The sequence below is a fragment of the Pomacea canaliculata genome, linkage group LG2 (genome assembly GCF_003073045.1).
Source record: "Pomacea canaliculata isolate SZHN2017 linkage group LG2, ASM307304v1, whole genome shotgun sequence".
In the NCBI taxonomy this organism is placed as follows: domain Eukaryota; kingdom Metazoa; phylum Mollusca; class Gastropoda; order Architaenioglossa; family Ampullariidae; genus Pomacea; species Pomacea canaliculata.
Window position 1 is genome coordinate 1265372 of NC_037591.1, and position 24535 is coordinate 1289906.

General features: G+C 38.7%; 3 protein-coding genes across 10 annotated transcripts in view; 2 read left to right on the forward strand and 1 right to left on the reverse strand.

Moving 5' to 3' along the window:
- Window positions 1-2043: 2043 nt before the first annotated feature.
- Window positions 2044-4467, forward strand: LOC112557395. Of its 2 annotated transcripts, XM_025227213.1 has the most exons (3): window positions 2044-2524; window positions 3225-3360; window positions 3826-4467. In XM_025227213.1, exons 2-3 carry the CDS (start codon window positions 3280-3282, stop codon window positions 4183-4185), a joined length of 441 nt encoding a protein of 146 aa, XP_025082998.1. In that variant the 5' UTR covers window positions 2044-2524; window positions 3225-3279; the 3' UTR covers window positions 4186-4467. The 2 variants fall into 2 exon arrangements, with proteins under 2 accessions (XP_025082998.1, XP_025082999.1); XM_025227214.1 differs by lacking the exon at window positions 2044-2524 and having other exon boundaries at window positions 2583-3360.
- Window positions 4468-4621: 154 nt separating this feature from the next.
- LOC112557440 lies at window positions 4622-21867 on the forward strand. Of its 2 annotated transcripts, XM_025227302.1 has the most exons (17): window positions 4622-4950; window positions 5154-5234; window positions 5607-5698; window positions 5906-5962; window positions 6156-6282; window positions 6771-6860; window positions 7488-7675; window positions 7954-7996; window positions 8210-8330; window positions 8571-8647; window positions 10210-10330; window positions 10604-11123; window positions 11491-11661; window positions 12006-12071; window positions 14632-14804; window positions 15421-15505; window positions 15844-21867. In XM_025227302.1, exons 3-17 carry the CDS (start codon window positions 5632-5634, stop codon window positions 16197-16199), a joined length of 2262 nt encoding a protein of 753 aa, XP_025083087.1. In that variant the 5' UTR covers window positions 4622-4950; window positions 5154-5234; window positions 5607-5631; the 3' UTR covers window positions 16200-21867. The 2 variants fall into 2 exon arrangements, with proteins under 2 accessions (XP_025083087.1, XP_025083088.1); XM_025227303.1 differs by having other exon boundaries at window positions 4622-5234; window positions 10673-11123.
- Window positions 18365-24535, reverse strand: part of LOC112557439 (arf-GAP with coiled-coil, ANK repeat and PH domain-containing protein 2-like) — a 47008-nt gene continuing 40837 nt past the window's right edge. For all 6 annotated transcript variants that reach the window (XM_025227298.1, XM_025227300.1, XM_025227297.1 and 3 more), the window contains one exon: window positions 18365-24335. In XM_025227298.1, coding sequence (XP_025083083.1) covers window positions 24256-24335 — 80 coding nt within the window. In that variant the 3' untranslated portion in view covers window positions 18365-24255. The remainder of the gene's footprint in view (window positions 24336-24535) is intronic.

The window sequence follows — 24535 nt, forward strand, 5'->3', positions numbered from 1 at the left end:
TAACATATTGGCTGTGCATGCATGTGTGTGAGAGTGAATGAGAGAGTGGGTGTGTCTGGGGTAGAGGGTGCTGGGCCGAGAACTGGCGCAATATTTGAATTATTACTAGTATTAACTGACGTTGACAATATATGACTTATCACTGGTATTAATTAACTTTCGACAGACTTTTCCATCACAAAAATTGAACTTCTGCTTTGTAGAAATGACAAGACCTAAAACCCTGTTTTTGCGGCTGCTTACAGTAGGAACACCTCAGGAGAAATGACAGTTGTTGTCTGTTAGGATCTGAGACTGCGGTGACAGTTAAGGCTGTCATTCTGTGAGGAGGGGATAACATCTCTGACCGAGGTGCAGTGCGGTGCGCAGTTCCTTCACCTTGGTCTTTGTACTATTTATTTTCTGTGTGTACGTCGCCCTTTTGGAAGTATGGATGAAAAGGGACGAACACGAAAATGTTTGGTTTGTCTTGGCACAATGAACTTTTACGGCATTGTGAGCCCGGATGCCCAGACAAAAGTTCCAGCAGCTGACATACGACTGATGGATGCGACCAACAAATTTAAGGAGGCTTACATCCGGGAATTTTCGTGTGCTGCGTCATGCCTTGTCAGACTTGGCAGTGGCGGGATTGTCGCTGTCGTTGTGGATAGCAGTCTGCTTGCAGAGACACAGCACAGACTACCGTAATGGCCAGACGGGCCCTCCTCATTGATGCTAATGGCGCGATCCGGTTGCCGTCATGCACTCGGCGCTCCCGCAGACGACGTGACCAGGATGTAGGGGACAGAACTCGAGACCTGACCATGGCGCTGGCACCCGGCGTTCAGTTCCAGCCGCTGCCTGGCACGCTATACATGGCATACTTCAGGAAGTGGTGTCAGTAGCCTTCGTCAACACCCTGGCTGGACAATTACTCAGACGTACTTTCGTGTATGTGTATGTGTGTGTGTGTGCCCGCGCGCGCGCATGCAAAGTTGTAAGAAACTGGGTTCATGAGCAAGTGAGTGTGTGTGTGTGGACGTGTCCTGTTCGTCTGCTCTCGCACATGCGTGCCTGTGCTTATGAATATATGCAGAGCACCAATATGTGTGCGTGCGCGTGTGGAGACCAGAAAAGATTGTAGGGGGTCCGGTGAATTACTGCGTTCTATTTTCAACTGCCCATAATAGGAGTCAGTCTTAGGTTCCGTCACATCCCTGGCCACTGACGCTCCATCCACCACCTGCCAGCCAGACGCACAGTGCAGCAAGACCGATCAACATGCATCACAAGACCCACGGGACGTCTCCATGACAGGCTCACCTGTTATTGTCAATGATTACCTTAAACACATGTTTACTCGCACACATTTTGTCTTTTTACATTTATGTGTGTGTGTCTGCGCGTGTGATGTTGCCTGTACTATAAAATCTTAAAGTCACACAATCATATAGTCATGGACTGCTTCATGCATGTTCAAACCGTAGTTCAACAATGTTAACATTTTTCAAGATGCGAAGATGATGACAGTGTCGACAATAGGGTCGCTTTGTTGCTTCGAGAGGAACTGACAGCAACAGCAAGCAAACTATTTCGTGATGAAAGGGCTAATAACAACAGCAAGCAAACTGTTTCGTGATGAAAGGGCTAACAACAACAGCAAGCAAACTGTTTCGTGGTGAGGTTGAAAACAACAGCAAGCACCTTCCCCGGTCTGTCGCCTCAATGTTTTGGTCACAAAGTAATGGGGGCCTTGGCTATCGTTTCCCTTTGTTCTGTTAGGCGGTTCAAAGTTTCAAATGGCAGCACAATACCTACTAGAAGTATTTTCAGTCAAAGCGAAACAAATGGTTGGCATTATAAATGACTTAGACACCCAAGATTCAATACCCCTGTACATTCTTCATACTAGCTTAGCTAAATCTATGCATCGAATGATTAAACTCATCAGAAAATATAACACCTGTGTGTGTGTGTCCGCGCGCGTGCATGCATCTACGAACCCAAGGGGACGCACACAAAAGTACCTTTACACTCCCACACCCAATGAAATAATCATCGTGTGTTTAAGAAAACAATTCAAGATTCCAGGCATCGAAACTAAAGTCAGAGTTAATATTGTGTGAGATCGATAACAAGTAACACTTCAGCCGATCTGAGACTAGCAGACTTGGTTTAGCTCCTTAATCTACCCATCTAATCATACCGTGGCATAAGAGGCTTGGTCGCGTTGGGCGGTGGTTTGGATAACAGGAGGTAACTCTAGTCCCCAGCAATCATACAGTGGGGAAACATTAACTCTGTCGGTGTAAGCTCCTTCCCCCGCCCACAATCCTCCCACAAGCTATATAACGGGCAAGAGAAAAAAGGCTGTAGAGATTGCCAGCAAGTGGACAGCAAATCGCACAAGGAGTTGACTCCTGTCCCCCGCCACTGAGCGCCACTCATCAGCGACTGCCCGTGCAGACCTTGTGTTCAAGACCTCAAGTCTTGCGTGCTGCTGGACGACCTTCATCTCAGCGCTCTCCGTCCGCGGTGTCTGGTAAGGATGAGTCTTGTCACATTCCACGTGGCCAGTCATTTCTCAGGCTGATGCTGCAGATAGTCAGCGTCTTCCCTCCTGATGTGGGAGGTGATCCACACGCGACGCTGAGGCAGCCACGCACGCAGAATCAGTTTTCTACTGGGGTAGCCACTGGGCTAGATGTCTAGACTCCATTCTCCGATGCATAATTCGTGTAGTCTCCAACTGTTCTCAAAATCACTGCCGTTTTTTCCCTAGCGTATAGCAGAGCCACAAGTGGTAGGGAAGGACAGACAAAAACAGGGAGAATAGTGTTTTGCTGCAGCTTTACTAACAGTGGGAATTAACTTTAATATAAGCGAAAATAGCGGAGAATGACCTCTTCTAGCAAGCGCAAATACTGCAAAATGGCATTCAAAAACAGCTGAAAACACAAAGAATAATACCTCTCTCATTAAGGGTGATTGCAGGAATAGCCCCTCAAGCTCATCAACACCAAGTCTTTGCTCAGACAGAAGTGAGAGACAAAGTACAGACAAACAAACAGGCAAAGAATATGCAGACAGGCAAGAAGGCGAAGAGCTGACTGACGACTGTGCCCTTCAACAGGTGAATAAGTGAAGACAATGAAACAAAGGAGACAAACACTGCACTTTCCTTCTCCTTATTGCCATTCCGCATGAAGGTAAAGCCTCCTGTCCCATTATCTCATTGACAGGTAACAAGCACCAGGAGTGCATAATTTATCGTGCCACGTCAGCCCTGCACCTGCCATGAGGCTTTCTGAAGGGTGCCTGCTCGCCACCAGCCTTCTTCTCACGTTCGCCCACGATGCTGACGGCGCCCCTCCTCAGGTGAGAAAATCGTCCTTCCTCGATATCCTACATGATGATAGTTACACTCCGGCTCTGTAATGTCTGTCATGTCTTCTCCCAAGCTTCAATCCCAGACACAAGTAATTTCCATGGAAATTATAAGAGCAGAGTCAACAATCACTAGCATATAAAAAGTAATGAAATGAGTAGCCTAGAACGTTGGCTGAATGATATATATATATCGAGAGAAGAGCAAAAGAAAGTTATACAGTTTGAAATTAGTCTTGGTACCATTACACGAGCGCATGAAACACATGTTTATGAACATATGCGCGCGTGCACACACACACACACTAAATATAAGCGAAATCTAAAATGAGAGAGACAAATTCAAGCCCAGCAAGTGACAACACCAAGCTTCATTCTAGAAAGTCACAGATAACTACCATCCTTTCACAAACAGTATTTGTACACACGAGTACACTCCTCTACCTGTCCAAACAGGTTCATCTGCCGCACAACGTTATGGAGGATGCGGAGACTAGTCAAGCCATGACGACTGGCAACCGTCTGCTCCTGTGCGCGGATCGCCGTGCAGACTGCCTCGTGCTGGCGCACGTGCTGCGTGACCCGCTGGTGCAAGAGATGGTGCTGGAGGATCTGGCCACAATTCGCAGCAGGATCGAGAAGTATTTAGAGCAGAAAGCCCACTTGCAGAAAAGGACTTTCGATTCTATTTCCAGGAACACCGGCTTTGGAAGCACTAACCGTAATTCCTGGGCATCCTCTGGCAATGATCACCTGGCTTTCACCTTCGAGTCGTTGTTCCCAGCTATCGCGCGAGGACTGAGGAGCACAAACTGAACAGCACCCGTTATCTACTCGGGTGGACTTTTCTTGAAGCCTGGGTTGATTCGCCTGATGACGCAAAGAATGAAAAAGAAGCAAAATAACATTTCAGTTAAATTCTGGTAGCCTGCAATGTCCTCGTAGTAAGGACCATGGACACGTCACCGTCAACATCCTCGCTACATCATCGACGACGTCTTCTTCCGACGCTCCTTTACTATGTGTCCTCATAGCTACTGCTTCTCTCTCTCTCTCCTGCTCGTAAAAACCCAAATAAAAAATAAATATCAATCACAAGTTGCAGTCTTTGTTGTGCTTTTTTTTTTTTTTTGGATTAAGGTTTGATAAAGACAAGCATGCGCTGTATGCATGACTCCGCGAGAACGTTCATGCGTGCAAACCCATTTTAAAGCTGCTATGCCTTCTTTTTCCATATATCTGTTCAACACAATAGTGCAAGTACACTGCATCACACACTTTTCTGGAAAATCTTGTAAAACTATGGACGTGTATTTGTTCGTGATAAAACTATCACATTCCTGTGACATGACCATAATGTATCATGTCCTTGATGTCTCGTAGAGAATGGGATAAGGAATGAATGAAGTACCTGTCTCAAAAAAAACAAACAAAAAAAAACAAAAAACAAAAACAAAAAAAAAACCGGTGAGAAAAGAAAGAGAGACACTCACTTTATCGACAGTTTGGATGAGGAAGAGCTTCAAACAATTCCGTTTTCTGAAAGAAAAGGACGAACTGAAGATGGCAACCACCAAGACTGTAAGAGGACGACACGTACATTTGTCACGCGAAATGCCGGAGCATGAGATTTCATTCCTCTTTTCCAAGATGATAATATTTCTTTGCACAATACTTGACTTGAATTTTGCAGTAACTGACTGACAGTCCACTGTTGACGTCTGCTCTTTACTCCAAACTTCTCCCCACAAGCAGACGATCTCTGATTACTCCCCTTGACGCAGTTGCAGACGACCGTGTCGCCAGGTCGAGGGATCCTGACTTTCAGCGAAAGCTCAGCTGTCTCCAAGGTGTCAACAAATTAAGTATGTTTTACGCATCAAAATGGGGAAATTGTATGGTTGTCCGTTTGTCTTTTGCGCTGTATCTATCAAAGTAAATATATTTTCAGTGACGAAAACCGCTATCAGCTGGTGAAGGCCTAGATCTGCGGTAGACGCGTAGATCCAATGGCTTCCCACGCTACACGCCTACACGCCTAACTTTAATACTTTGTACACTGTCGGAGTAGAATTGTTTTTACTACATGAATCAATGTTACAATTCTTTGTCATACACACACTATCGAAGGGGTTGCTATTTTATTCGTTCAAATTTCTTGAAGAATAAAACTGAAGTTATATCCCACAGCGGTTTCATGCTGTGGAATCTGGAAATTTTTCATTTGTCTTTTTCAGTCAACCAAAATTATTAAACATAATAATGACTTCATCAGAGAAGACGGCTTTGCACTTAGGATCAGATCTGGATGGCCTAATACATTCCCTGGGTAAGTGTTTTTAACCTATACGCCATCTTACTTGAGAATAGGTTTTAATTTAAGATCAAATGTTTGGACATTTTTACTATTTACAGGGTGTAAAACAATTCTAGCATGAGATATTTGCATAAATAAATAATGTAGTTTTAGTTGAAACATTAGTTAAAACTCAAATTTATTTATTAATTTATTTTTTTTAATTCATCTTAATTTCAGAATTTGAAAATCACCAGTACGTGAAAAGAATAGAGAAAGAAAACCAGAAAATACTTTGTAAGTATGAATTTGAGATAAAATAGTTGTTTTAATTAAATTAATTGTTAATTGCATTTAACTAGAGAAAAAAATTGGGATAGTTTGAAAATATATATGGAAAAGTTTCTTTTTAAACTATCACAAAAATGTTAACCTATATTTGCAGGTTTGTATGTCATAATATGCTTCTTCTTTCATATTTGTGATTCAGTACTTGAAGAACAGGAGAAAGAGAAGAACAACGAGATTGCTCGCTTGCTCTCTCTGATCGCAGAGCTGGATGAAGACACCAAAAGAAACCACAAACAGTTGGTACACAACAAGAACACACTAGAGAGGTAGAATTTCTTCACTGTGTTAAAGATTTATGCATGGAGATTTTTATTATAATAAATTCACCTTATACAGTTATATTAGCTTTAATCTTTGCTCTTCACAGTGCTCCATAGTCATACATCTCAATCAAGAACATAGAAATAGTTCTTATTGTTTGCTTTTACTAAGAAAATTTGTAAACACAAAATAAAGGTACAAGGTCGGTTACAATATCCTAGTAGCCATAAGGCTTGTGAACTTTCACAATGTCCAGAGCATATTATCTCATATTATCTTGAAAGTTACTCAAATTTATTATCTATCTGGTTCACGGGGCCCTATCATAGCTGGGTGGGCAGGGAGAACTTTCCCATCCAGTCAGAAAGAGCCTGGAACTGGGAACCAACTGCCTCTGAATAAAGTATCCATAAGGTTATGAATTCTCTGTAAAACAAAATGAAAAAAAAACAGAAAATTAAATTATAAATCATTTCCAAAAATTGTGTTTCAGTCTGAAGAAGAGTAAACAGCTTTTAGTAGCTCATGAGGATGCTCTCTTGCAACAGCTTCAGAGTCTGCAGTTGGAGAACAAAGAGCAGCAGTAAGTGATTTTTGCATACATTTTTTTTAAATGCAGAATATGGCATCATCAACAGATGGTTCTTCCTTGAGGATATCAAAATATAAAGAAATTCCAACTGCTTTAAGATGGCTGTTGACTCTCGAAAGTATAAGGATACATTTGATGGACTGTACATAAGCTGTTGGTGATCAAGCCTATCTGATGGTTGTAAAGGGACTTTTTTTTTTTTACAAACTTCAGGACTTAGAAGTGAACTATCTTAGGATAGTCCAGGCCATGCCAATATGACAGTGGTAAAAAGCGGTAACTTCAAGGGTGACAAAAGCAACTACTCATGTTGCAGCTGATGACACCTATAAGAAACAACTGTGACCAGTATCTGGTATCACTGTTCTACAAGAAGATGTTCTCATCCATTTTTTATGGTCCATATAGAGAGTTCATGCAGGCTTGTGTTCATTTGTAGTGCATGCGTTGTATGTGTGTAGTGTATATGTGTAGTCAGTATGTGTGTGTGATGTGTTTGTAATGCATGTATGTATGCAACATGCATATGGACACTTCTTTGTGAGCATTTATACCATTGAAAGGAACAGGCGATCAGAAATGTTTTGGCTAAGAGCATGTTTTAATTTGACGGGATAGGAAAAGACTTGATGAGACACTGCAGATGTACAAAAGTATCTGGGCAGATTATGATGCCAAGTACAAGTCACAGCCACTGGTACAGCAGCTGAAGGAGGAGGAGACTCGCCTCAATGAGTCTGAGGCTCTTTGTTCCCAGTCCCTGCGGCATAAACAGCTTCTGCAGAAGCAGATCCAAACAGCTCAAAGTATGTGTTAAGCACGTTATATGCTGTTTATGCATACAGACTCAAAGATTTGTACACATTTGTTTATTTTAACTTCTTTAAAGCTAGTTTTCATTTGTAATATGGAATCTTAACACATCTAAATTATATATATATCTTTTGGAACCTCTACAACTGTGGATTAGATGCATGTTTAGACCTTTTACAGAATCTCTCTATTTTGAATAAATTATAAACACTGAAAGTTCATAGGTTTTAAGAAGGATGCATTTATTGAACTGATTTGTACATCTTTCCAGATGAGCTGGATTTCAAAGACTGGAAGAGATTTTGTGTGAAGATGTATCCTTAATTAAAAGGAAAACCTACAAAACCTGAATGTTTTACTGAATTTCTAATTCTTACTTTATATTGAATACACTTGCACCTCATTGTCAATTGTTTTATTAGTTGCTGGAGATTGTAAATTTAACAGTTTTGATTATCTCATTTGGATTTGGTTACAGAAGAACAATAAATTATTTTAAGAAACCTGTTTTTCCTGAACATGGCAAGAGCAGGGAGATGGTTAAACACCAGGAAAATGGCAGAAAACATTGCTGAGGTTCTACAGGAAAACAAAACTCTGAGAGACAAACTGAAGGAGACTTCTAACAAGGTGTCTGAAGCTGACGAGGTGTGTATTTTGTGAGCAGTGCTGGAGGTACTTTGTGTCCTGTCAGTAATGGCCATACTGTTGGCTACTGATTGACTAGCTGATCAGACATTGCCTTGTGTTTTGTGTCAGTAGCCAGCCCAAAGCCTGAATAAAAAGCCACATTTTTAATGTCAGAATGGTGACTAGGAAAAGACATAGCTGACAAATCTAAAGTGTGCTTATGCTAGGTCCTCTTCTTCCTCCTATTTTTGTCTACAGGCTATGGACATGGACCTGACCAAGCATGATGAAAAGGCTGAGGACACAAGGGACGTGATCCTGAAACCTGGATCCAAGTATACTCTCTACCTTTTGTGCTGTCTCATGTTTGTCTTAGCCCTCTTGGTGTTGTATGGAGAAGTTTGTGAGAGCCATCAGGCTAATATATTGTTTTTCTCATTTTATGTATACTTGTAACAAATATGTATGCAAAATGCTGTTTTTCTCCAATGAAACAGTAGGGATTATTTCTCAGAAAATTTTATACAGAACAATCATGAAAATAATCTCTGTAATAAATACAGAACAACCATAATCTCAATAACCTCAGTAATAAATGCAGTGAATTTTTTTCTGTGTGCATTATCTGTTTCATCACATGCTTGTGTTGTGTGACTGGTGATAGTGTTCAAGGAAAGGGGATTTTATAACTTGTGGTCTTAGTCCTTTTCACTGGTTTGATGCTTAAGTCTGGTTGAGTAAACTGAACGCTCAATCATTCCCAGATATAATTTGTCATCCTAACGATTGCTAAGAATAGACTTACAAGAACATGTATCCTTTTAAAAAGCCATCTGTCCATTAAGGTGAATGTTGCATGGACTTTTATAGCTATCTTCAAAGGATAAATAGTAAAGTGTAGGAAAGACAAAGTCCTCTTCTTTGCCTTCCTACACTAGATATAAAACAAAGTATTTCTCTGATTCATCACATTTACAGACTAACTTCAGCATTGGAGTTTTATTTTTGTAAACTTTAGGTTCACTGTGCAGTTCATTTCATTTTGAGAGGTGCAGACTGGTCAGACAATGGTGGTTCAGACAATAGAGATATAAAACCACAGGGAAACGAGAAAATTTACTTTTCTTTCAAATCAACTGCTTTTATGAAGACTATATAGTATGTAAGAAAATATTGACTACTCCCATCTCTTGCACAAGACTTTTTCCTTTCACTAACTGGTCTTGTAAGCCATTTCTGTTATGTTTAGTATGTTTAGTGCTTCCTATTTGATTTGCCGCTCAGCCAAATGCTATTTCCCAACACTATAGTCCGTTAAAATTTCTGATATTTGACAAAGACAGTCTTTATCCAGAGTTTCTTATAGTTCTGGAAATACTTTATTAGAGCTATACGAACAAAACCACAATCTTACCACTTCCTACTCCGCTATTATAGTCACACTGACAGGTTCTGATAAATTCAGCTAGGCATTGAATAAATGTCAGTTTTATTATCTGTAACCCTATCTCAGCTATGTCAACTGATTTAGAATCAGAAGCAGCGTGATAATATTAAACAGCCCAAAGAGTACTTGCATTTTGTGCATAGACAGATCAATTCACTAACAATGATGATGATGGCAGTTAATAATAGTTTATGAATAAGTAGAATTTTTGTCTTAGTTCACAATTGTATTTAACATTTATTAGAAAGTTTACTTTAAAATTGTCTACATTTCAACCCTTATTGTATATCATTAATTAATATGATGACTTCTACAAATTATCCTAATAATAATACTCCTAATCAGATTTAATAAATTTAAAACAGGTTATATCCATTTTTATGATTGTCACTGGTAGGGAGTTTAATGCAAATGTATGGAGGAAAAGTGAAGATGATGTATATACTGCAGGACAAGTCTTGAGGAGTGTGAAGGCTGTGAGCAGGAGCAAGAAAGCTGTGAACAGTGGTCACTGAACAAAACATTCACCAAGGACAGATCTGCTACAGTCCTATCATCTGCCCCTCACACAGTATCTGTTACCTTCTGCAAGACTGTCTTAACTATTTTTTGTTGATGTACTTTGGTAACAAGAATGTCTTGATTATTATTTGTTGACTTTGGTGATAAGGAGAATCCATATATTAAGAGCTTCGCTATTGCTTCTTTGAAATGCTTGATGGTCACAAAATTATCCAAAAGCATAACATACGCAGAAATTGCATGGCGTACTGCATGTACCACCTAGGAGGAACCCACTGGTAACATTATTCAATTCTGTCCTTTTCCTCAATTTTATTTGTAGATTACAGAGCATGCAAGTGACTTTGCCTCAAAGCATTACACCCAGCGCTTGCTCCCTCCACTAATACAGATAACTTCAGCCAGTCAGACACGTCAGCAGGCTTCTGTGCCACAGATCAAATTACCTGTCTCAAGAGCGGCATCAGCAATTTCCAAGATCCCTACTGTTCGCTCTGCAGTGTCTGCAATCTTATCAGGTCCTAAACCTGCCTGTGATACGAGGGACCAAAAACCAGCACCACAAGTTTCATCGAAGGAGGTGCCCGGTGTTTCACGAATACCATTTCTCCATTCACCCCAACCTCAAGCCCAGAAGAATGGAAGCAGTGAGAAGTTTTGTGCATCATCACTGAAGGTACCACTAGTCTCTGCACCACTGATGTTCTCACCACAAGTAAGAATGGTCGCTGTTGGGAGGGGCAGAGGCACCACATTCAGTAATGTTTGCCTGCCTGCAGCTTCAGCAGCCTCTACTCCAGCCACCATCCTGCCAGCTGCGAACACTAATACTTCTGGCTCAGGTAAAACTTCTGCAATGCTTGTGAAAGATATGTTATGGATGAAGATATTTTTGGCATGGGTAAGAACTTCTGGAATGCTTGTGAAAGATCGCAGAAGGGATAAAGATACATGGAAACTGAGAAAACAATGTTGAAAATGATTTGCAAGGCCTTAGTATTTCTTGTGACCCCATTTTTACATAGCTTAGTCGGGTATAGAAGAAAACAAAACTTTTTGATGTCAGACATGACACATTGACTGGTAACCTGTCAATCTTTACCTTTTTGCAGAGAAGAGCTGCTGTGATATTGTCAGTGTCCTATCTGTCATGTGCTAAAACAAAATCTTATTACCGTCTTACAGCGAGAATCAATAATATTTTGACAGCAACCCAGGTTCCAAGCCTGGTGCAGTCTTCAGGTTCTGTGCAGAATTGCTTGGCGCCTGTCAGCAGTGGCTATGACTCTGCACAAAAGCCAATGGCAACCATGGGATATTCTTGCACGGCTTTGAGAACAACTTCAGATGCTGGCGATGCTCCTGTACTGGGCAACAATGGTACTGTTACTATTGGTTTTGTTTGTGCTGCAATTTGCAAACACTGCCACAGCTGAAAAACAGTTAGTTCTACTCAAAAATGGCATACAAGTTAGGAAAATTAGTTGGGTAGTGTGTTAGACAGATGGTGTGCTAAACAAACTGATATTGGGTGGTGTGTTGGACAGCATTTGTTGATGTGCTCTACAAACAGACATTTGGTGTTGTACTGGACAGACAGCAGCTGTAATAAGTAGCTACCTGTCTTTGTTTCTGAGATGCTGAATGGAGATAATGTAAAATGTGCTGCAATGAAAAACAGAATGTCTGAAAATATTCTAAGATAGGACTGTGATAAACTTCAGGAAACTCAGAAATCCGAGGCCATGGGGAGATGTTGCCTGAAGAATACATGGATAGCGATGGAAAAGGTTTGTTTACATCAATATTGTTTGATTGATTATAACTAGAAGAAGGTTTTGGTATTCCTTTTTGTTTCAACTCACTGTACAAGGTGAAAAAATTTAAATTTGAAAATCCCTTTCACCCTTACTGAAAAGTTTGCTTTAACTTAAAAGTGTTGAAGTACCTTTTAAGTAACCTGCCATGTACAGTTGTTTTTAAACAATGGAAAATGATGTAGCTGCTGCTGAAGATAAAATGCATGTTGCTTGCTTCTCTGTAACAAAGTAATTACACTGGGTATTATAACTAACAGTTGTAACCCCTCACCTCCTTAACCCTTTGAGGACCGTAAGGATTGGACGCATGTTACTTATTCTGACATATTTTGGGGTAAAATGACCTGTAGATTCCAAAAATGTTTATTTGAAACTTATATTTCCCATAGTTTTCGAGATACAGCATGAGGCAAACATGTCCCTATGGTCGGCAAGGGAAAAGTGTCTTAAATAATGCGGGGTATGAGTTCTATCAATTTTTTTTATCCGAATAGTCATCAAACGTACTTTTGTTATGGAGCATATGATATGACATGCCTATACAGGATGTCACACATATTGTCAGTCCTGCTTTCAATTTTGTCTTTTGCACATCGACCTCAGGTCTTGGGGTCGGCATGATCTTATGTTGCTTCAAACAGGTCCTGATGGAATACTTCATTTTCTGTTTGTGTAAATTTCAATGAGCACTCTTGGTATCATTTGTCTATACTCAAACTGTGACATCCTCTTTTACTCAGGATCGAATTCCTGATTCATCTACATCTAAATACAGTGAGCATTGTTCACCGCCATGTCCAACAAATCGAAAAATTTTCAAAAGTAGTTCACCTTTGACCTTTGGTCAACTTCATATGTAATCTTTTTCTGATCCACAAAATCTCTGCCTCCCATAAATTTGTTGTAGGCAACGACAGTTTAAGGACAAGGGACAACAGATTTGTTGTCCATTCACTTGACACAGGTAACATTATCATATGGTGACAACATGAAGCGTTCTCCATGTTTCATATCATTGTCTTTCTTGAGATTTTTTCGGCATGTTTTCCTATCAACACACATAGTTTTGCACAGGCTTATTTTCTTTTCTTGTGACTTTTTTTCTGAAGCAATGGTGAATTGAAGAAGTTATAAATGTAAAACCTCACAACACCAATGCTCAAGTGGTTTAGTCTGCATAACAGCCACTCCCTTTCCTAGTCTATATTCAGTTTGTTTTCTTCCCTGTGCACAAGTAGAATTGTGCAGGTAACTGGTCTTCGAGCCATCTTTGTGCCACATCTTGAATTCCTATTTGATTGGGGTTTTTCATTTATTGCTTCATTGTGTTGTAACCCTTCAATTTTATCAAGTGTTCATCAACTGATTGATGTTTGCTTGGGTTTCGTACATTTTGAAAGCATCGACTGAGGATCTGTTCTTCAAAGCATCTCTCAATTGTTTGCAATTTGTAAAGCATTTCTTAAAACTTCGAAGCAATTCTGAGGCATCACATTAGCAACATATGACATCTGGAGATCAGGTTCAGTGGACTAGTAGTCCCTAAAGGATGGAGCTACACAATACCCCATTACAAAATTCCTTCCCAAGAACGCATAGATTTCTTGCTCATCAGTTTGGAAAGGAAGTCTCTTCTGCTATATGTACTTTGCTCATCAACAAGAGCTATCAAGCCAGAAAAATAACAGGAGTTTTGAAATATCTCAAAGGCATTGGAGTCTTCATTTCAGTCATTGTTGCATCTATTTCTGAAACAAGTGATAAAGGCCCAACATAAAAGTTGATTCTCTTACGGCCCATAGGGACATACTATATGTCCTACAGCAAAAAACGAAATAATTTTTTTAAACCAGCACGTTCACCAATCCTGAAACAAAAATATTAATGCATTACATAAGTGACATCCCCAAGGAAAACCAGTGGCAGTTTGTCCACTTGGCACATATAGTTTGTTTTGTAAAAAAAAAAAATCACTTTTTGCAAGTGGTCTTCAAATTGAAAATTAGTCTCAATCTGACAATGAAACTACTGCATACATATCGAAGTCAGCCTTATGTATATAAAGTCAGTGACATACTAAATGGTTTCATACAAATTTGACTGCTCTAAGTTGTTTCAATTGCATTTGGAGTTCATTTAAAAGTGTGGGACAGATATGTCCCTCTAATTGGTCCTTAAAGGGTTACATGAGTCTGGCTTTATACAACACAAGACAATGATTGTGTGCTGCAAGCAAAGGGTGGGGGGAAATCAGAAATTGCTGATTGTTTTGTATATTTTCTAATAATATATGTTGCGATTGAAACATTTACATCAATACTTTTATCATTCTTTTTATCAGAGGACTAACAATTAATATCTTTTAAGCAAATTCTTATGGTAAATAGTATATACTGACCATGAATGTTGATTGTAGTATTTTACTACAAAAGTTGACATTACCATGTGCCACCAGCTTCAGTTTAAAATCTTCTGGAGTTTACAAACAAAATTGAAAAGTCATATTTGTATAATTTCTGTGTGATGATAGGGTCTCAGCTGTCATCAGCCTCAGACTCAACTGACAATCTCAATCTGGATGAGCCATTTAGTCCTTTTGACATTGAAAAGCATCGAAAGATTTTGATGGAGTTAAAGACTTCCCCTTCACAATTACTGCCCTTTATGCAGCATTCAGTGAGCAACAGTGGACAAGTTCATGATGTCAGTTTTGTCTTTACTTATTATAAAATTTCTGTTGGCTTTTCTCCCAGTTATTCCTAATTATTCTAAATGAAAATGAGAAGGCTTTCATATCTACAGGTGTGAACCCACACTAAATATAGAATATGAATTGTGGGGAAACAAAGAAACTGCATGTGTGTGCACAAATATTTCATGAGTTTCTATTGCCTCAAAACAGTTGGAATCACCTATTTTTTAATTGGTGAAATAATATGACCCCAGTTTATTGTGTTCTGTGGTTACAAACTAATTATAGATAGAGTGTAATATTTTCTCAAGTCTTAGGAAGAATTAACTGCAAAGTTTAAAGGAATATGATGGTGTTTTTTGAGCTCATGTCAATAGTCTGCAAAATCTGAGTAACTTTGCAGTGAAAGATCTTATAAAAAGCATTGATAAAATCAACTGCAAGCTTACAGAGGATATAATGATATATTAATAGTCTGCATAGTTTTCCTTGTTTTGCTGTGAAAAATCTTGTCAGAAAGAGTTGCAAGATAGCCTAGAACATAAACATTGTGCATTCTGTGTATTAGCTAAAAGTTAGAAGTTACATTCTGTTTATTTGTGTGTTGCTGTCCATCCTTTGTTTCAGAATGTACCACTGGCCCATGAGAACTCTACCAACAAGATGTTGCACTTAGATGCTCCTGTCTTTATGTTTGGCTTTGGAAACCAAGGTCAGGGTTTATCAGGTCACAACAGAACATTTTTATAGCTTCACAGTTTTTAGAGTGTTGTTACTGAGTTACAGATGTGTTACATTCCCTGTTTATATGCAATATTGTATGTGACAAAATTTGGCATCAGGGGGATATGAATAATGCTGTAACTTCTACTAGCAATAAATTTGTGAACAAAATATGAAGGAGTTACAAGCCTGGCAACTCCATCTTGGAATCTAGTGTCCTGCTGCAAGGATGGGTAAGGAAGCAAGTCCAGACAGCTGGCTAAGGTCATTTCATAGAAGCTCGATCACATTGTAGGCATTCCACCCACTTTGTCTTTTGTTTGACAGAAACAGCCTCGCAGCGCAAGTCACCACCACTTAGCAGCTTAAAGCCAGCAGGTGTCAGGCCAGATACATGTACTCAAGGCGTCTCCTTGCCTAGCTCCCAGGAGCAGCCTAGTGGATCCTTCTTCAACTTCCAGTCCATGGACTGCAGTGATGGTGAAAACCAAGGTCTGAGCATTCTCTCCATATTTGGTGTGTCTGGCACTCAGCCTTCACAGGACACAGTCTTTTCTTTCAACTTTAGAGAACCTGAATCTGGGCATACTCAAGACAGCACACCCTTCTCCCTCTTTCAGAATAGTAATAGAGAAGGGGAGAAAACAGACAAAGATTCTAACTCTATGTTTAGTCTCTTCTGATTCCACTTTTCTGTTGTATAAAGAGAGGCTTCAGTAAAATAACGCAGAGTCTTCAATTTTTCATTGTGTTCTTCGTTTTTCTTTTGAGCTTTAATTTGCTTTTCTTTCCTTTCCTTGATGAAAAATAGGAAACGTAACATTTCAGATTTTTGCATGTTTGCATTACTGTGGTTACATTAAAAGTGTGTAAATAAAAATGCAAAACATTTTTAATGCTGTTATGCATGATGTGGGCTGGCATAGCGTGTTTTACAGTTTTACACCTATGACACTTTAATGATGAGAGTGTCCGCCAGCAGTTAATAGCAGAAAGTATCAATGCCTATCACCTTTCCCTTGCTGCTTTCTCTTCTGGACATCTCTACGAGGTCAGCATTGTATTTATGGTTCATGGTTATTAAAAATCGACATAAATTTTTACAGTCTTAAAAAATTGTATTTCCTTGGCTAAGTAATTATAACTTTCGTTGCTAACGCAGGTATTTAAAAATGGTATTTTTGTAACACGAAAGACATGATCTTCAAAAGGTGTGAGGAGAGAGTTTCAGATCAAGTGGAAAGATGAGCAGAAATCTGCATGAACCTAGCTTCAATCTAAGATGGCAAAATTTTGTGGCTTCCTAAATTTAGGTATTGTTTATATCTTGGCATGAGCAGACCTGATACTCGTTCTGAGAACTCCAGTATTCAGAGATAACTTTATGCCAACAGGGAAGAAGCCACTTTACATGTTGGTGCACGCATTTTCTGTGTCTATACTTTTTATTGTGTTAATAAAAGTATAAAACATCCTCACTGGCTACAGCAATTTATGCTGCACATATACAAGCATTTGTGTACATATGTGCACATGCACAGACAGAACAAATAAAGGTAATGACATGGCGATGATAAGAGAAAACAGATAACAAGAGAAAGACAAGATTTGAAAAAGGTTTTGAATGAAGCAAGAGTAGGTTTCTGGCAAACATGGAAAGCAGCTTGTTGCAGCTAAGTGGACCACAGACAGAAAAAGAATGTGGAACAAATGTTGCCAGGCAAAGTTTTCTGAGATGCAAAAAAGACCACTTCATAAAGCCTTGTTGTGTATTTTACACCACCTTACATTTCTTCTACATTGGTCAAGAAGACAGTTTTATATTATGACAGTCATTATCACCATTCCCTTGACAATGGCCAGGTCCACAGCAAGTCAGCCCACCCATGGGGCCAACTCGCAGGATCCTGTCATCAGGGGAACTTGACAAGACGCATCGTGACCAGTCTTGTGCACCTTTTAAAATGTCCATCATTGGGCGGCCTGTTAGTCCATCATATTCGACAACCAGTTGTTCCTCTGCCTGTGCTAACATCCTCCTCCTCCTTCCATGTACCACTGGAAGACTGCCTTTGGTAAGGTGTCATGTCTAGCAACACAGCTGAACTAGAGATATTATTACCCAGCTATAATGATCTGGATGGCCTTAAAGTGTCCTCTATAGATAAAGACCTTCACCACCCCCAGGTACACTGAAGGCAAACTTCCGTAACCTTTCCAGTGCTATGAGGGCTTCCGACACTGCCGGTGGTGGACCTGTTGTTTAGAATATTCATCATTGTCACTTCCAGCATTGCCACTGACTCCATCTCCACTGTGCCACATCTGCAGCTTCCTTGCATATTTCGCCGGCCTGATGACAACACGTTCACTGTAACTGGAGTGGTGGTACATGTACAGTCCACTGTCATAAAATGCAGCCGTGAATGGTGTTGGGATATTTTCTCAGTGAAAACATTCTAGCGGAGTCAGACTACATGTGATATGCATTGGAGGGACCAGGAAAAATGAACGTTTTAATGAGGAAAACATTAATTCAAGTAATATATAATCAAGGGATGAAAAGCGGTATATGGGGCTTTAGCTGAGACCTTTGAAAACGAACATTATACTGAGAAAATCGTTACATCCAGGATTGCAAAACAGGTATTACTGTACATAAATACATAACATAAAAATGATACACAAGTGTGCACATGTGCATGTAAGATGAAAAGTATTGAAAAATAAGATTAAATTCTTGCAATAACAACAACAAAAAACAAGCACCATGAAAAAATCACGTGAAACTTTTCAAGAATTAAATAAAAATCAAGAAAAAATACAGATATCAACACATCTATGGTAGTATTTTGTCAGAAATAGTTTATTGTACCAAAAGTCTAATCATAAAGACAATAATGTGCAGAAAGTATTCTGTGATGAGTCAAGTGTTAACTATATCAAGCAAGTTTCCAGACCAGTATTATATATACCTTTCTCTCCAACAACTAACTGCAATGCTGAAATCCACTTTCAGGTAAAAACCTTGACTAGATAAAGCCTGGATTTTTGTTCAGCATTGATCACATGCCAGATCGCTGTCTGTGCAACAGATAAAGCCTAGAGAACAGGATGCAGGCAGAGGTTGGTGGGCGGCAGTTAAGAAAGGCACACTGTACAAATGACTCACAGAGTCACATCATTAGCAGAGCTCAGCTGACAGGGGACATACATCAAAACAACTGTTCAGCAACAGAATAGCTTTAGACACAACGCTCGTTGGGATGCCCACTGGAATGAATAATAACTTGTCACAAATTAAACTAAATCTATGAAATACCCCTGGAGTAAATATAACCTGAAACATGTTACAGGTAATTTATGTTACTATAATATTTACAGATAAATATTTCACAGACTTATACTTCATGCTGACACAAGTCAGAATGCTAGACGATGGTATGGTTTGTCAATTCTAAATTGCATGGTAAATATCAAAATTATTACACCTCATTGACAAGCTAATTTTTTTCTTGTTTACTTAGCGATGCTATGAGACTCTTAAATAGCCAATACTTGACAAGAGAATAGATCACATACATTATCCTTACAAAAAAGCATGGCTAATTAGAAAAACATTTAATGAAAAACTCTTACTTTTTCAGGTAAAGTAATGAAGTCTAGAGACTGTAGGGACAGGTAAATGTAAGGCAAACCTCATGTCTAGAGTGCATGCAATAGAAAGAGGAGCCTTTCCTGTTCTCTTTACTTTCCAGAATAAACCAGTTTCCCACCCTTGCAGTGCAACTGTGAGATAAGCAAACACTCTTCCAGTCTAAATATTATAAAGCTGATGCTGGCTTTCACAAAAGGTTTGATAAAGAATACAGTATGAAGCGTTAAGTCCCCACCAGATTCTGTATATTGTCTAGTGGTTGTAAGCACGGTGGAGCTAGAACACAGTATGACCTCGGGCAAGGCTGCAACAGGAACCAATGGTGCAGTCCATGTACCAACGTCAAGGGAAGCACCCTCTGTTGTTCACAACCACCTTTAGCTGTGGCATATTCCAACTCTTATTGACATAATTTGTCCATGTGCTCAAAGAGTATATTTGCAAACTAAGTCTTGAAGTAACCAGTCTTGACCTCAAGAAGTGCTCTACTTTTTCAAAGATGTAAAAATGATACAACTTTTCATATCTGACTTTCCTTAAAATGAATTGTATTTTTTGGTGAGAAAATATATGAAGCAGATGTACATACTAATGTAGAAAGAAATGATGGACAGAAAATCCACTTGCATGGTAATGTACATAAAATTGTTGAAAAAGTTACAAGCATAATATGATGATTATACAATTTCTCTTAAGACAGAGGTCAAACACCTCTCAGTCTCTTCACAAAACTTTTAAGAAAGTTCACCAGACATCAATAATCAAGACAAGATTATTGCTACAGCTCCTGAGTATTTTGTCAAGATAACCATAAAAGAACACAAGTTAAGTTTTGTGCACAAGAATTTGCTGGCTAGCCTGGCATATAGTTACTTGAAATTTTGGCTAAGAACACTTTGACAGCAATAAAAGTTTTAGTGCATGAAGTGAACTGGAACTTACCCAGCCCCTTTAGTTACCTTGCTGACAATGCTATCATCCTTTTGGGTTTTCCACCAGAAATTACTATGGTCATCTTTTGTCTACCTTCAGAAATCTAGATGAAAATTACTATTCCCACATATGTTATTCTTTCCTAGCTATTTCAATTAAGATGCTTTAGCTGAAATCATCATAAGGGTTTCTGGCTGACCTTAGGTAAACAACATGAAAACAGTGAATTCCAGCAACTGGAAACTAAATAAGCTACACTGAATTGTTCATTTATGGCATGCTAAGTTTTTCTTAATACAATAACTTGTTTAAAGTAGCAGCAGTTACGCCTTTTATTCACCGTGTGCTGTCCACAGCAAAAACAAAAATAAGAGTGCAGAACTGTGGAGGAGGGAGCATAGAGTATCAGGCAGAACTGAAGTGAATATTTATTCAGGAAAACAAGGATGTATGTCAACACGGTCTGAGAGATGATCTGCTGACCCTTGCTACTGACCCCCCATCACCAATAAAGTTACTAGACAAAGCTAAACACGCGACCAACTCAGTAATGTTGTAACTGAACATTTTCAATATTGTGTGCATATGGGTGGGCAAGGAATCAAGGCTTCATAAATCACATAAATGCAACCAAGATGTTGCAACCTGAACTATTCATTACCATACAATGATTTTGTAACCTAGCAACTTACATAATTTCACAGATTTTCCCACTGTGCTAACCGGCATTGATCAGGACTGTTGAAGACTGTATATATATATGAAAGATTCCAGCAGTCATACAACCATATTTATCAATATTGGTTGGCAACAAACCTGCCATAAACACAATTTCTCATCAGCTGTTACAACTATTCTGCAATCAAAAACGTTTGACAGTCAAGCTTGTACACTCTTTTCACAAGTACACTTAATGACTTTCTTCCAAGAATCAAATTCTTTTGCAAGATCTTCAAAACAAAAAATCATTGCTAAAAAATTTGTAAGGGAACTAAAAAAAAAAAATTGGTCTTTAACTCGTAGCTTTTTAAAATTGTGGTACATATATTTGTTCATTACTTTGTGTTGTTTATTAGCATCAATGCCCAAACTTATTTTTAATGCCTCTGTGTCCACAGATCATACTTCTGACAGCTCTGCCAAGAAGGAATTCAGAGAAAACAAGACAATAACCATAGATTAATCTTTGTAAAAAGCCAATACTTATGACACAAAAAGTAACTTTTGGTCTATAAAAACAATCTTCACACACTTTTAACTTTTTTTAAGTACTCTTCCTCTCTTACTTGGAAAAGAACAATAGAGTGAGACAAAGGAAGTTGAAACCACATGGGCCTAACTGAATGGGGCTGCCCAAAACCGGGTCCGATGACGAGGTGTTGCAGCTCTGTACTCCTAGAGGAGTAACAAGGACTAAACTTCCTCTCTCGCTAATCTTTTTATCCTGCATGTTTTGTATTCATGAACTGCTTCAGATTTTTATTTATTCTTTTGTTATTTACATACCTTATTTTGGGAGTGAGAAAGAGGCGAAGTTCAACAACTTACTATTATTGTGGAAATACACTTCATAAGATCTTTTTTTGTTTTTCATTTTAAGCTGAAAAAAACTTAGGTCTTGAACACTATCATAATTTCACAAGCAATATTATGCACAGTGTTTGCAATTTTACTCTCTCTGGTGAAATAAAGACCTTTCCATTAATGTAAATAATTACAAATTTATTACTAATGAATTTCAAAAAAAAAAAAAAAAAAAATAGGCATCTGAAGTAGCTATAGAACAATGTAACGTACTTGCTACAATTTTGCAAGGGTGAAAGTTCTCAATGTCTACCTCTGTGCCACAACTACTGGCACAGCTTTAAACCAAAAACTCTGACCAATTTATTTTTTCAAAGGATTTAAAGTAAACAAAATTTTGATGTAATTTATGTGATTGGAACAGTCAACCAAGTCATTGATCACAAACTATTTTTAGATGAAAGGGATGCTTTGGTTTTTCTTTCATCTTACAGACAACATCTAGAACATGAAAAACATCACTTCTCACCAAGAAAATATACACAAGTGGTTAGAATTTACACAAATGGAAGATCAAGAGGCACAGTAATAAAGTAATAACAAAGGAAAATAAAAATAGCATTACTACAGCTACAGCTTGACCCAGTGAACTGGCGGCAGACATTGTAAAGCAGACATCAGGGCTTGCAGATCAAAGATACAAGGCACAAACAAGCAGATCTCGAGACCACAACAAGCAAGAGACATACAGCAAAGTTCAAAGAGGAAAAAGTCATCAACACTCCACTTCAATAAAAACAGTGGCATAACTCAAATAAAAGTAAGAAATCTCTAGCATTTACACACTGAGTATTTTATAATTTAAAATAATCTCATTTATAATTACTGTTATGTAATATTCAACATCCGCAGGGGAAATATTTTGTGCAATCATAACACAGCAAAAAATCTTTATCTGGTCCAAAATAATGTTTGTGATAATCCTGAAAATAGTATTACCAGTAATAGTAACATGAAGAAACTGCATGGCCCTTCAAAGGCCTTTCTGTGGGATTTATAGCAGGAAGAAGAAAGATCAACAGAAACACAGAAAGACAACAGCCAAAAATTGACATATCTCACATCCAGTGTTCCCCAAAATACAGATCATTTGGAAAGTTCTAGAAAAATGAAAGTCACCAATGGTGCATGTGTTGGGATCTTCTTGCATATCAGCATGAATTTCTGGCTTTAATTTCAAGCATCATTAACTTTTGATAGCTTTTTGTGTTGTCTGCCACAGAATCTAAACCTAAGAGAGCAGCATAATAATCTAGACTGGGGATTTCATGTTGAACTTACAAACCACCCACAGGCTTATCAAACTGTTCACCTTTGTACTGTGTTACATGTACCCATCATGTATGTGATAGAATTTATAGGTTCCAGTTCTTCTGTGCCCATGGTGGGCACATGTATTGCAGAAAACATAATTACCTGTTAGTGGGTTACAGAAATGACATGAAATCCAGCACAGGACAGGAGTTAAAAGACAGACAAAGGTACCTGTTAGCAGAACCCCAAAATGTCAATATGTACATCTATAAGATCTAGAAGCTATCAAAAAAAGCCAACAAAGTCCTCTTTATTTTCTGTGATCTTAAATGGCAGCATAATGTTGCTTTTTCATGAAAATAGTGATATAGTGGGATATTTCATCTCCAGCTCAAGCACACTTCTTATATACTGCCAGCCTCAGACAGCCAGCAAAGATTTAGGTCTGACTGTTGGGATTAACAGGTACAGCAAACAACAACCACCTACATGAAAACATGACAAATAGCACCTCTCACCTGGTGTAGTGAGACATACCAACTGGGGAAAAAATCTTTGTGCTAAAGGTGAAAAAGATGTTGCTTCAGGATGGAAAATGTTTCAACAGTTTGGACATAACAATGAGCAACAGGAAACAAAAAATACATCAAAATAAAATCTGTAACAGAAGGGTTTGCCAAATGCATTGGCCTTTACCAGAAATGCACAATGGAATGAGTACAGTGGCAGGGTTTATGTCAATTAATGAACACTAACATCACCAGCGATGTGATCTTCACAAAATAGAATGAATCTTTATAAAATAAATGACTTCATGACGCAGATTTACAACAAGAGGTGAACAATATATGCTGGAAATCTAAAATGTGCATAAGGAACACATTGTGGATGTGTGGATGGGAGCATGGGATGGGAGCCGCAGAATGATGAGGGTTACAGTCACATCACGAACCTGTAGTTACCCGACTGTTTGCAGAAAAATGCTTCTTGTTCTCATGGCATTCCTTAAACCTGTAGGTACCTGACAGTTTGCAGCAAAATAATTCTCGTTCTCAAGACACTCCTTACACTGGTTTCACCTGATGTGACTCTAAATTCAATGGACAAAGGCATGATTATCACATGTTGGTAGGTAAAAATAAATAACTTTGATCTGAATTTGTAGAAATGTTTCCTGGACAAGCATCATGAAAGGCATCACAGAGAAAGCAAAACTGAAGTCTGATTCCCACAACTTGAGCAGTGAAGGCAGAGTACAAGTGTTTGGCACATGGCAATAGGAGGTGGACTCAACAACTTGACTACCCTCTTCATTTCCTTTTCAACTTTTCTGGGAAATTAGAGGCCATGTTGGAAAAATCTTTAAAAACATCAGTAAATGTGTCATCGCCTGTAAAGACAAAAACGATAAATGCATTCAGTAAAATCACCAAAGATTTCAAGCAAATCACTGTACACAATGCTGATTAAACAGTAAACTCCAAAAGACTCATTCAACAGCATTTCCACTCTTACCTGCTCAATTCCTCCCCCTCCCTCCAACCAAAATCAAAGACCCACATTCACATAGGCAGAAAAGTGAGTAAATTT

Bases quoted from the DNA above. Each gene is read 5' to 3' on its own strand.
- LOC112557395 (XM_025227213.1), top strand. From the start codon at position 3,280: ATGAGGCTTTCTGAAGGGTGCCTGCTCGCCACCAGCCTTCTTCTCACG. The intron at 3,361-3,825 runs GTGAGAAAATCG...CTGTCCAAACAG, and splicing joins CTGACGGCGCCCCTCCTCAG to GTTCATCTGCCGCACAACGT.
- LOC112557440 (XM_025227302.1), top strand. From the start codon at position 5,632: ATGACTTCATCAGAGAAGACGGCTTTGCACTTAGGATCAGATCTGGAT. The intron at 7,997-8,209 runs GTATCCTTAATT...GAACATGGCAAG, and splicing joins AAGAGATTTTGTGTGAAGAT to AGCAGGGAGATGGTTAAACA. The intron at 11,124-11,490 runs GTAAAACTTCTG...ATATTTTGACAG, and splicing joins CACTAATACTTCTGGCTCAG to CAACCCAGGTTCCAAGCCTG.